The following is a 13,665-nucleotide window of genomic DNA, read 5'->3' on the forward strand; positions in this document are numbered from 1 at the left end:
TATGTTCTACCCGTAGGCACTTTATACTAATATTTGGAGATCCACATGACTGATAATTTCACTGAGCGTCTGTCTGTCGCATTTACCTCATAATTTCAGCGTCCTTTCGCATTCACACCATGCTAAAATTGCATCAACGTGTGATATTCACTAAAACATGGGTGAATACAGAGACCCACGCCACACTGCACGCACTCATAGCGGGTGTCCTTCCTCTGTGTCGTGAGTCTCACCTGGGAATTACTGCACACGTGACACCTGCGCTGGGGCTTAGGTCTGTTGGGCTGGGGAGGGATAGGAGTGGGGAAATGGCGGCCGGATATTCTCTGGGGAGTTTGGGCAATAGGGGCAGTGCGGGTGCAATGTTGGGGCCTTTCAACAGCATACTTTGCAAAGATTTCTCTTGTGAGCTCCCTCACAAACCCTTCAAATGTTTCCAGAACTCCTGTGGTCATGGCGTGAAGGTGGTGGCAATTCAGAGCAGTGATATCTAGTAAGTGAAAGAACAGTTTTTTATACCACTTCATCATTGTCCTGGCACACTCTACCGTCGATATCATGGAGTCTGACTGGTCTACGAGGCGCATGTTTATACTGTAATCCATAACACACTCAGGTTTCCAAACACGACGCCTGCTCTCGCTACGGTAATCTACAGAATCAGTACGGTGCATCAAGGGGCGGTGAACCGTGGACAAGAGGCTTACTTCTCTGTTGTGGTTCCACATTGTTGCAAGGATGTTGTTGGCTTTGAAGAAGACAACCTCACTCCTTGCAAGTTTCCGCCCTACCTTGGCCATGTGACGCCGGTTCACCTTTACGGTTCCACAGACTCCCGTTTCATGTGTGTGAAGATAACGAGCGAGAAGAGGGCTAGTGTACCAGTTGTCGAGGTAGAGAACGTGACCGCGATGAAGGTAGTCTTGTATCATCGTCTTTACCACTGCTCCCGACAGTCCAATACTTCGATCTTCTATTATGTCTGTCTGTGCACCGGTGTACAAGACTATGTCTTGCATGTATCCAGTCCTACAGTCACACATAACAAAGATCTTGAACCCAAAACGGTGCCTTTTGCTGGGTATATACTGTCTGAATGAAATATTGCCTCTCCACAACACGAGACTCTCGTCTATGACGAGATCTCTATAGGGATAGAATGAGGAACGAAAGGTTTGCCTGAGGTGATCAAAGACCAACCGAATTTGCCTCATTTTGTCAGTGTTGTTTGCATTTGCAGGGTCATGAGCATCATAAAAATGGAGGCGACTTAGAATTTGTTGAAACCGATTACGGCTCATCACTTGACCAAATATGGGGGTAAACATAACAGGGTCCCTAGTCCAGTAAGCAGGAATTCTATTCTTTCTTATAATACCCATCAAAAGGACCAGGGCAAAAAATAAAAACATTTCTGGAAGGGAGACAGGGTAATCATAGATCATAGAATGCCTACTCCTTGTTCCCAATCTTTCACTTTCTAGGCGCTGGGCGCTTGCAAACAGGTTTGTTTGGTAAACGATCTGCTCCACGAATGCCTCACTGAAAAACAGGTGGAAAAAATCCAACCTGGTGGAATTACTGTGAATACCTGGTGCAATGCAGCCAGATCGCCCTTGCTCAGTGAAGGGGTGAATGAGGGGAGAAAAATCACTCCCATCCTCCCAATCCCACAACACAAATCCCTCGTCCCCATCAGCCCCATCACCGCCTTCGTCTGGGTGGGGAGGAGATCCTGGTTGGGGAGGTGGGGGAGAAGGAGTACGGAGGGCTTCCCCACTGTCACTCCTCTTCCCTCTGCCTTTACCCTTTCCCTTTCCCTTACCCTTACGGCCTTGAGGAACATTAGGGGGCTGTGGGGATGAAATAGTAGAATATTGGGGAGCAGAAGACATGCTTTGGAGTGGTTCCTCCCCACCTTCCCCCTCCCTCACAACCCCACGTGATAAGGAACGCACCCGCACTGGCCCACGTGATCCGCTCTGCCGCCTCACACTACGTAGGGAGAGCAATGACTCACTCACGTCACTCTCACTTTCCCTAATCCCAGGACTTTCCATTTCACTCCCCACTCCCTCCACTTGACTTTCTAGCTCCCCAAACAGAATGCTAGGCCCATACCTGCTCATACGACGTGGTGTGCGCTCTGGGCCACGATGTGTAATGACCTCCCGTCCATACCACGTGGCAGCACGTCCCACGGCTCCGTCCTCATCCTCGTCCTCGAATTCTGCTTCCAAATCACGCTGGGGATAGGGATAGGATATACCACGTGCCTTCTTTGCCTCCTGCCCCTCTCTAGCAGCACGGTAAGTCACGTACTGCCGCTTCCTGGGTGACGGAACTTCCTCGTCACTGCTGGTGGTTTCTTCCTCCTCTGGCTGCACATAATCTTTGTCCATCTCCTCGTCATCCAGTGGGGAATCACTGTCGCCGGTAAAGGTGTCCAGGGCGACTTGAATCTCGCTGTCTGAGAGACCTCTCTTAGCCATGTCTGAGCAGGACCGTGGCTACCAGGTGAGTGGACGAGTGGCGGGCTAGCGCGGGTCGCGTGGGGTCGCCGAGTGTCCCCGCCTGGTGGCAGGTAGGGGAAGGTCAGGCGAGGGTACGTACCGCAAATCAAGCGCGAAATTTGAAAATTGTCGAAATTATGCACATTGCAATTGCACGATGTACTGGTACGTCGCCGGGACTGGCAAATGCAAAATCGTTGCAACGTACCCATACGTCGATGGGACGGGGCAGGTTAATGATGGGGGTAGCAATACCTCCATACCCCACCTAATGATGGCCAAACCCCAGTTTAACGATGGGTTTTGATTTTTTCTTACCTATTTTGGTAATATTTTTGACTAAAATTGTGTGTTTAGGTTGATTTATTAACTGTTTCTAGACTTGGATTAATATGTTTTAGCCACAGGTGACATGAACATTGTCATTTTGGGGTACAGTTTACTCAATGATTTTTTCCAAACTTATATTTGATGATTTTTAGATTTTATTTGTTGGTTTTAGTGAGTTATTTACAGGTGTTAGGCTTTGGTTAGCTTCTTTTACATGCCTGGCCATTTACATTGGCTTTAAACTTGTTTCTGGACTCATTTGGGTATGTTTAGGACTTGGTTGGGGGGGGGGGAACCCAAGGCTGAAAAATGTATCCCTGTACATTACATGTTAAATCTACCCTGATATACGATACCCCACCCAACAATGGGTTTTTACTTAACCAATTGCATCGTTAAACTGGGGTATACCTGTACTAGTCACGAAGAAGTGCTATGACATGGATGTGATATACGCTGCAGAAGGGAGAAATTATGGGCAGATTAGTGTAAAATGGGTATAGTTTTTATTTTTCGTAGTAGAATACACTATTGTACTTCTTTATTTTCAAACGTGCTTGAAATCTCACCTCACGGGGGAACCACTGGATATAGCTAACAGATTATCGGCTTTATTGGATCAGGCTTCCCCCCAATTAGTCCATTATAGCAAGGGTCTACTGTTGTAGGATATCAGTACCTGTCAACAAAGTTAAGGAGGTACTAGGAAATTGGTCGGAAGTTGACAAGGGAAATTAACGAAAGGAACGGGATGTGTAGACCAGATATTCAACCTGAAGTGCATGGTGGAAAAGTATGGTGGTAATTTTGAGAATGGAAGGATGTTGTATGCTATCTTCATGCAGCTATCTGGAGAAAGCATAAAACAGTGGATGGATAAGGGATGGGGAAGATGCTGAAAATATAGGGAGTACTGAAGATGGGATATTGTTCAGTGTGCTTAAGAGCATACAGCCTATGAGGATGCAAAGGCAGTAGCGTATGTACAATATGAACGGGCTAAGTAAATTCTCATATCTTAATGATGGACTAAAATCAAAATGTGCCAAGTTTCCAAGATCATTCAAAATATATGTGACAGTATTATAAAAGAAATAAGAGGTTTGGCAGTGGATATCAGAATGACCTTAGTAATAAAAGGTATGGTTTATGTCAGTTCTGTTGTTTGCTGAAGTTACTACTCTGTTATGGTAAGTGAAGATTAATGGAAGTTGTAAGGTCAGGTGAATGAATTCTGAACTGTATGCAAATAAAGGAAATTAGAAAGTGAATAAAGAAGAGTAAAGGTATGGTCTCTGAGATAAATAATGTCAAAGAGTGCAAAGTGAGGCTAAGTGGTCAAAAAATGGAGAATGTGAATGCTTTAACATACAGTATTTTGGCAGTGTGAGGAACAAGGACAGAAACTTAGAGAATAAAGTGCAGGAAAGAACACAGCAGGGAAGACAGTCTGCAAGTACACAAAGGGGAGCAATAAGGAACTGGGAAGTAAGCATGGATGTAAAGTACTGTAGTTGCACAACAGTACTGTGATCCCCATTTTAATGTACAGTATATGGGTAGTGTGAGGAACAAGGACAGAAACTTAGAGGACAAAGTGCATGAAAGGACACAGCAAGGGAGAAAGTCTGCAAGTACTCAATGGGTAGCGATAAGGAATTGGGAAGTAAGTATGCAAGAAAAGTACCATAGTTCACAACAGTATTGTGCTCCCCACTTTAATGCACAGAAGTAAAGCTTGAACTCTGTTGGTAGGACACAAATCAAGAGCGAGAGGAGTGGAAATGAGTTATCTGAAAGCAGCGTGTACAGTTACATGGAGAGAAGGAGAGACAAGCGCCGATGTTAAGGAGCTCTGTGGTGCTGATGTGGATGTGTCTGAAAGTGTTACAAGTACAGTAGTTACATAGTCTGAGACAGTTTGACCATGTGGAGAACTGAGAATGACAGACTGACTGGGAGTATATATGAGAGAGATGGGAGACTGAGGATGATGAGATAGCCTAAAGGGATAGGGTGGTGAGGTATACTGGCCCAAGTGTGAAATGCTGCACTGCTACAGGACGGAAGTAGCCTACAATGATCCTTTGGTTAGCCTATAGTGGTTTTCATTATTACCATACTGCAAGATGGAAATCTGCACTTCTGCCGTTATATATAGCACATTCTTTTTTGGATCAAAAGCATTATCATGCACCTGAGCTGGTCTCCGCTGACAATGATGGTGGTGTGTCTGTGGTTTCTGATGGTTCTGAGAGATTCAATGATGAGGCCCTATTTGAGAAGTAATTCCCAGGTGGTGGAGACCACTAACTCTCCACCCCCTTGCCTCAGAACCCCTTACCTCAAACCCATCTCAGGTTTCTCTATGGTACATGTTTCTTTCTTACTGTGCCCTTTTCAGCACTTTTTATTTGCCTATGTGTGTTTTTGATACTGTACTTACCATAACAGTATGCAGCTACCGGGTATGTATTTAGTGGGTCTAAAGTATTGTAAGAGTGAAAATTTGGGCTTGCACTTGGATGCCTGGTATCAATTAGGATAAATCCTACAGGTTCAGTGCTTTCATTATTGTGCGATTCCATTATCATGTGCCATGTTCATTATCAATTAGGTTAGCCTATGTGTGATAACCAAGGGATCACTGTATATCAACCTAACTGCTGTGATATCTATCTGGTTACATATGCACTGGGTTGGGTTGGGTTGGGTTAGCTTAGGTTTGATTTGACTTGATTTATGCAATGGTACTTAGGTGTGGCTGGGTGGGTTGGGGTTGGATACAATAAATTACAAGTAGGCTATGTTGCGACAGGTCTGGTTGGTTATACTATTCAGTGAAACTCATAAGTTTTTCTGGTAACAAAAAACTTTTTACCTACCTCTGGACTAATTCAGAGACTTTGTAAAGGTGTACAGAAGTGCATTTTCAAGTCTGAAAAGGATCCATGATGAAACACGGAAAATAAGAGGTGGCTTAACTTAGGTTAAGATAAGTTTGGTTAGGTTTGCATAAAACAGGTATGGTAGGTAAGCTTAGGATAAATTAGGCTAGATCAGGTTAGGTTTGGATATAGTAGACTGAGTTAGGTTTAGATACATCAGCACTGACAAGGGTAATTTTGTTCTAAAAATGGCATTCTAAGATGGCATCCATCTGTCTTCAGTGCACAAGATGGTGTCAGTCTGTATTAGCATCACTGGAAATTAAACAAAAACCACTTCTTAAACACCATTCACCACTTATATAAAAAAAAAATATATAAAACACTGAAAATTGAAAATGCACTTAGAAAATACTCAATCAAATGAAGAAAAAATGGAAGAAAACTGCAAAATACATGGTCCTATGAGCCCTTGAACTCTGTTATATTTTCTAATGATTTCTGGAGTGCATCTTACAATTTGGGGTATACTGTATATTTGGCAGAACTCAAGACAGGAAGTCAAGTTTAGTGGCATGAATTGTTTTCCATTTATGCCTCAACATATGTTGACACTTGTCATCTATAACACTTCTGTTGCAGATGAACACCATTGGCTGACACTTTTCATTTACTACACTTCTGTTGCAGATTAACTCCTTAATCCCCCCCCCCCGAAATAATTAATTCCCCCTAAGGGTCAATAACCCCAAGGATCATTTGCAAGAGAAGTGTCGTAAAAGAAAGGTGTTAGCAAATTATAACAAAAAACACTTCTAAAAACTCGAATTCCATTTTTGACTTCTGCAAAATATTATCCTAATTCTGATATTAACCTGACACAAAATAACACATTATGTGCAAATTACAGTCAAACTGCAGGACAGTTCACACTAATAAATGATGAAAATTTAATGACAGGGATTACTTTTCATAACTGTAAATTCTTACAGCTACTGGCTATAGGCCTACAGGAATAAACCTTACGGACTGGATACTGGTAATGAAGGTACGGTAATGGAGAGAGTCCTCAAATGTATGATTAGGGAAAGAGTGAGTATTGGTGAGATGCAGTAGTAGTAGTAGTAGTTGTTCCCTAGGCAGTCTGGCCGAACAGTCCTGAGTCCCTCAGGAAGGCCATGGCCGAGACCGGGCTTTCCCACAGAGCTCTCAAAGAGTGTATGTCGTGTTGTTGGCGTAGGTAATTGTGTGCAATGCAGTCTTCCATAATGTGCTTAATAGTGTGGGGTGCTGTGTTGCATCCTGGACAGGCATCAACGACGGAGTCATCCAGCCTCTTCTGGTAGCTTAAGAGGGCTGGATGGTGCCCACATCTCAGCCTGGCCAGGTGGACCCTGTCCTCACGAAGAAGATAGGATTCAGAAGGGTGGATGTCAGGAGGCCGCGCATGCAGCTGTGTGTTGTCTTTAAGTAACTGAATGGAGCAGCGAGTTATCTGAGTGTGGATATGCTTCTGGAAGCTGGTCTGAGGTGGGCGAGGGGGGAGAGATGACAGTATTTGTGTATGGTATCGTGTGCTGGGTGTTGTTTTGATGTTCCTTGGTGTGGGTGGATGTGCTGCCATGTACTGTGGTGGATGTTGTGGGTTTGTGGAGGCTGCAGCAAGAAACTGGGTGCCTCTCATGTCTAGGTGATCCTTGACTTTGAGGACTTTGGTTTCTTGATGTAGGTGGTCTGTGGGTGTAGTAGCTGTGCAGCCTGTGATTATTTTTAGGGCCTTGTTCTGTATGGTCTGTAGAGTGTTGTAGTGTGTTTTGGTCAGGTTAGAAGCCCAGGCAGGGCTTGCATAATTCATCACTGAATGTATGTATTGTTTGTATACTGTGGTGGTGGTTTCTTTGTTGTGTCCGAATGTTGTATGGGCAAGTGACCTCAAAGCATTGAGTCTTGGTGTTATTTTATTTTTAATGTTTGTGATGTGTTGTTTAAATGACACTGATGTATTGTATGTTACACCAAGGATTTTGGGAGTGTGTGTGTGTGTGGTAGGGGAGTGTTGTTTATGGTAAGGTGTGGGATGTGACTGTGTTCTGCTGTTCAGTTTGTGAGAAGAGTCACTGTAGATTTGGCTGGGGCTATTTTGAGCCTGTTTGTGGTGAACCATTCGTGCAGTGTGTTGATGTAAGGCTGAATGATATGTGCAGCTGTGTTTGCATTTTGGTGCATACATGTAAGTGTTATATCATCTGCATAGGAAGCTATGTGTATCTGTGGTGTGTGGGGTGTGGGTACGTCGTGCATGTATAGGTTAAAGAGTGTAGGGGACAAAACAGATCCTTGGGGGACACCGTTTGCGAAGTTTCTGATGTTAGAAGATTGACCAGCAAATGTTACGTATGCACATTTGCCTGCTAAGTAGTTTGCCAGCCATTGTTTTGTGCTATTGTGCATGTTTGTGTTGAGTATTTTGTTTGTGAGGTTGTGGTGGGGGATGGCATCAAAAGCTCTGCTAATGTCTAGTGTGACTAGGAGTGTTCTGTGTGGTGGCCTAGCTGAATTCATGGCATCAAAAGCTTTGCTAATGTCTAGTGTGACTAGGAGTGTTCTGTGTGGTGGCCTAGCTGAATTCATGCCATCGAAAACTCTCTGTGTAAGGTCTGTAAGAAGGGTGTTTGTGGAGTGTAGTGGCCTAAAGCCATGTTGTGACTGGGCTAGGGGAATGTGAGGTGTGACTAGTTGTAGTACCAGTCGTTCAGTGACTTTAGAGGGGGTGCAGAGGAGTGTGATGGGATGATGTGAGGAGGGCAACGTGGGGTCTTTGTTGGGTTTAGGGATAGTGATGATATTCCCATGCTTCCAGATGTTGGGTATTATGTTGTGTGAGTAGGTGTAGTTTGATATGTTGGTGAGTGCTTGTATGCCTTGTGGTCCTCGGTGTTTAAGGTGAATGTTGCTTATGTTGTCTGGTCCACAGGGAGATGAGTGCTTGAGGTTGCAAATGATGTGCTTCACCTGGTTGTAAGTGAAAGGTGCATAGTCTGGGTCTGTGGGGAACTGTCTCTTTCGCTGGATGATACATCGGTCTTCGGGATGGGGGTTTAGATGGCTGACTTGTGAAAAGTGATTGATGAAAGTGTTTGCTTGTTGTCTGTTTGAGCGTATGGTGTCTGTTGTTGTGATGGCAGCGGGTGATTGTGTGGTGCTGCTGTTGGAAAGTGTGATGCTGTTTAGTGTTTTGTAGAGTTTGCTGATGTTTGTTTTGTGGTCAAGTGTTTGGAGGTAATTTTTCCAGTTTAGTGTTTGTTGTTCTGATATTTTATTGTTTACCTGAGTGTTGAGTTCTTGTATTTGTTGTATGGTGTCTTGTGTATGGGGTGTTGGGGAGTGTCGCAGTGTGTCCCGTTGTCTGATGAGGCCTTGATTTTCTGGTGTGAAGTTGGGGTTGTGTCTCTTTCTGTTGCCTCTAGGGATGTGTCTTTTGTCTGCATTTTGTATGATTGTATTGAAGGTGTGCACAGCAGTGTTGATGTTTGTGATGGGTGTACTGTTTAGTGTTTTGAAATGTTGTTCTGTTTCAGTTACAAAGGCCTCCCAGTTGGCTCTCTTATAATTTGTGTATGTGTGTTTGTGGCCAGCTGGGGTGATTCTGGTTTTGATAGTGATGATGACTGGGAGGTGATCAGAACCTAGGGTTCTGACCACTCTCCATGATGTAGTGGGGGCGAGGTTTGGGGAGCAGAAGGTGATGTCTGGAGATGATGGGAGGAAGAGAGCTTGGTGTGGGATATGGGTATGTTTGTCTAGACTGTTTAGTATGAAAAGATGATCCATCTGGGATTGTAGTACCAGCCCTCTGTCTGTGTCAGGGTTGTTGACATGCCAGGCCGACGACTTGGCGTTGAAATCACCACCCAGGATGATGTTGGGTATGTTAGTGATGTGGTGTATCTGTGAGATGCAGTTTGGGTTTGTGCCATGCAACGGGAACATACAGGAAAGAAAAGGGATCCGTACTTTGTTTTTGTTGATTTGGAGACAGCCTTTGACAGAGTTCCTAAGCAGGTGGTGAAACAGGCAATGTGAATGCGTGGGATCAAGGAGTGGTTGGTCAGAGTGGTTATGGCTATGTACCGGGTATGTGAATGCTTGCACCCAGGTGAGAGTGAATGGAAATCTGGGCGATGAGTTTTCCGTGAACGTTGGCATGCATCAGGGGTCAGTCTTGAGCCCCTCATTGTTTGTCATGGTGCTTGTAGCTCTCTCTTGTGACTTCAAAGATGGATTGCCATTGGAGATGTTGTAGGCTAATTACTTGGTGCTGAATGCAAAGAATGAAAGGGAGGCAGAGGAAAGATTTAGGGAAGGGAAGAGATGGAATGGGGCACAAGAGCTTGAGAGTAAATATGGATAAAAGAAAAGTGATGACATCTAGGGCTGGTGGTGGTACTGTCAAAGCAGAGGGGGAGTGGCATGTGCATTTTGTCACAAAGGTGTGGGTAGTAACTCCATCTTGTGCAGTATCTTTTATAAGTAGGTGCATAAGCTTAAGGTGTGGTGGTATTAAAGACAGACTACGAGATAATGCTGATTTTGTGTGTGTGATGTGTTGGAGAGAACATATAGATACTGTCAGGTGTGAAAGGATTTATCTTGCATGTGAGTCTTTTGAGTGTGTGGAGGAGTTTTGTTATTTAGGAAACATGTTAGGGCATGTGTTGGAGATGAGGCTGGAGTTAGCTCTGTGGTTAGGGTAAGGAGTGGTTACCTTCCAGGAAGTTCAGGGATCTGTTGCCTCTCCTAACATTGAGAGGGCTTTCCCTCTGTGCTATGGGATCTTTGTATGCAGCATGTTTCAGGAGTGTAATGCTGTATGGTGGTGAGACCTGGGCAGTAAAGGGAGAGGATATTCATTTGCTCAAACTTACTGAAATGACAATGATTAGATGGATGTGTGGTGCATCCTTGAATGCAAGGCTTGGGGGAGCTAGGTTTACAAATGAAGAATTGAAAGGAAGGATGAGACTGGAACAGTATTGGTGCTGTTATGAGGGGCAGAATGAGATGGTTTGGGCATGTGGAGAGGATAGAGGATGACAATTGGGTGTAGAAAGTGAGAAGTGCGAACACTGAGGGTAGGGTTGCAAAAGGCAGACTGAAAAAGACCTGAAAAAATGTTAAGGAGTGTGACCTCAGCGATAAGGGACTGAAAAAGGAGGTTGCCAGAGATAAAGCAGCATGGACAACCGCCATTAGGTGACCAAGGCCAATGCATGCAAGCACTTTGGAGGCTTAAAAAACAATACAATATGATTCAACACTCAGATTCTGCAGATATTATCATTCATGTCACTAAAGATTGTATAATTCATTCATGATACCGTACCCCAATTCCACGAAAATATGTTACTCAAGAGCACAAAGTTAGGGATTTTTATGTCGGCAATGGCTCCCACCAGAAATGCGCTACCCTGGTGCAGGCTTGAATTGCCAACCCTATGGTTGTGAAGCACCAGCACTACCACTGAGTTATTCTGACCTCCTGGGTTAGGTTAGGTTAACAGGAAAGAACATGTACGGTATATAATGATGGACTGACCTTGGACCTGAATCAACCTAAAAGTCTGATATGGCGGGTGGCGGCTTGCCAGTTTGCATGTAAAACTAGTGGCTTTATAGTTTATATTTTCAAAATTGGTTACTGGTATGCCTTTCTGCAACTTTTAAAATCTATCACAATGATAATTACAGTACAGTAAAGTGAGAAAAACATATAGGTAAATATAAATACCCAGTAACAGTGATACAGCAATCTGAGCTGTTTTCTTATAGACCTACACTCTCAAGGAAAATAATTTTAGCAGCTATCAGATACATTTCAAGTGATCAGCACTTGATTTTCGACCAAAAAATATTGGAGAACAAGCGAAATATACCCACTTAGTGATATTACGGAAAGCGGCCTGAACATTCCCGACAGCATGTTTACTGCTGATGCTGCTGACTGGACATGACAACAGGATACCAAACTCAAAACATTTACAATTTAAAACCATAAAAAGCAGTGGAAGCCTAACTGGAATCACTGGAAGCTAACTGGGAGGCTTAGCCCCCCAAACCCCATGATTATAACCTTCTTGTACCTCAATGCAAACTAAAACGTCTATCTATATATTGCCAGATGCCTTAATCCCGTAAGGGGTGGCCACAAACAATTGCCTCCATGTCGCCTTGTCCCCTGCCATTTCACCACCCAGCTCCCAGCTCACATCCCCCTCTCTCATAGTTCTATACTTCTCCACTCCATCCCTCCATTTCATTCTTGGCCACCCCCTCCCACTCCCCCCCTCCACCTCACTCACATACATTCTTCTCATCAGTCTCTCGCTCTCCATCCTCTCCACATGGCCAACCACCTCATCGTGCTTTTCCTACCGATTCCTATCACATCCACATCCACACCACAATGCTCCATCACATCCTCATTTGTCAGTCTATCTCTCCATGTGATTCCACATGTTCCTCTCAAATAACTCATTTCCACTGCTCTCACTCTTGTGTCCTTCCAACAAGGACCAAGTTTCACTCCCACATGTTAGAGTTGGTATATATATCACAATCCTTTCATGCAGTAAGTTTTTCACTTCATGCTCACTTCCCTGTTTCATATCACTGCTTTCAAAGAATCAGCAACCTTTCTTCCTTGTTGTCATGATCCCATAAGGGTTCTTCCTTGTTGTCATAATCCTATAAAGGGTGGCCATTTGTCTCTGAGTTGGTGGTTTTACGGGGAGGGGCACTAACCCTCCCCCAACCCACTTGTTGGCACGTACCGTAGGAAACAATTTTACCAATCAACTTTGATTTTCAAAGGCTCACTTAAACTACTAACCGAGTGTGTGAAGTCTTCTGTAAACTCCATTCTTTTTGTATGAGCAGACGTTCAGTAAAAGTAGAATAATTACATGAAGTCCACGATAATGGAAAAACTTCAAGTTCGCCCTTTTTCATACAAAATATGTATGATCATGTTCCAGTTTCAAGTTGATATTATCACACAATTATCCCCACTTGTTGCTTGATCAAAGGAAATTAACAAAACTGGAAAATCCATGGTCAGAAATCGTCACATACTAAAGAAAACAGCACAAACTACTGTCAGACGATCAACCTGAACAGGCAAAACGTACAATGTTTTGATGATTAAAGTGTTACCACACCATAAACCAGTTGTCGTGCTATCGACCGAGCCACAAACTGATGACTAGAGAGATAATTGAGTAATTTATCTTATTTGATTTTTTATAGTAAATCGCATTTTGCCATCTAACTAGCAGAAGGATTCAAGATCAATGAATACGTATATTTTAGTACCATTCTTCTCACTGGCAATACTGCGTTTGCTTGCATGTATTATCCCTTTTAAACCTTTGTCATGATTTTTTTTTTTCCCTTCGAAATCTTTAAAAATAGTCCGAAGGAGGCAAGAATTAAATGTAAAAGACACTGAACTGGCAATAATAAAGGTTAATATATGCTGTTTCTTTTCGTTTTACCACTTTGGGGTTAGTAGTTGGGGAAACAATACTAATTAAATTATTTCCTATTGAGATAAACTGATTTCTGCACTCAAATTGTCCCTCGATTTGTTCTGAGAAGTTATTTGTTTAGCATTATATGCCAAATGACCAGGATGTGATATAGGATGCTCTGTGTAAGATTAACTGTGTAGTAAATGCTAAGAGGAATTCGTTGGAGAACTGGGAGGTTTTAGGAAGGGAAGAAGTTGTGTAGATATTTATTCTTAGAACTTTAATGGAAAAGTTTCTAGAGAAGGGAAAGAGCAAGAAGTTGCATGCGGCCTTCACGGATTTGGAGAAAGCATATGACAGGGTGGATAGACAAGGACTGTGGAAAGTATTAAAAATATGTGGAGT

The 13,665-nt window shown here is 43.4% G+C and overlaps 1 protein-coding gene across 1 annotated transcript in view; it reads right to left on the reverse strand.

Moving 5' to 3' along the window:
- morgue (modifier of rpr and grim, ubiquitously expressed) overlaps positions 1-12,895 on the reverse strand; it is a 122,804-nt gene extending 109,909 nt beyond the window's left edge. Inside the window, exon 1 of the mRNA XM_080267296.1 lies at positions 12,621-12,895. Within this exon, the coding sequence (XP_080123422.1) occupies positions 12,621-12,650 (30 nt within the window). The 5' untranslated portion in view covers positions 12,651-12,895. The remainder of the gene's footprint in view (positions 1-12,620) is intronic.
- Positions 12,896-13,665: the final 770 nt, after the last annotated feature.

Source organism: Coenobita brevimanus, chromosome 23 (genome assembly GCF_032717465.1).
Source record: "Coenobita brevimanus isolate Jiangsu-jjx chromosome 23, ASM3271746v2, whole genome shotgun sequence".
Lineage (NCBI taxonomy): Eukaryota > Metazoa > Arthropoda > Malacostraca > Decapoda > Coenobitidae > Coenobita > Coenobita brevimanus.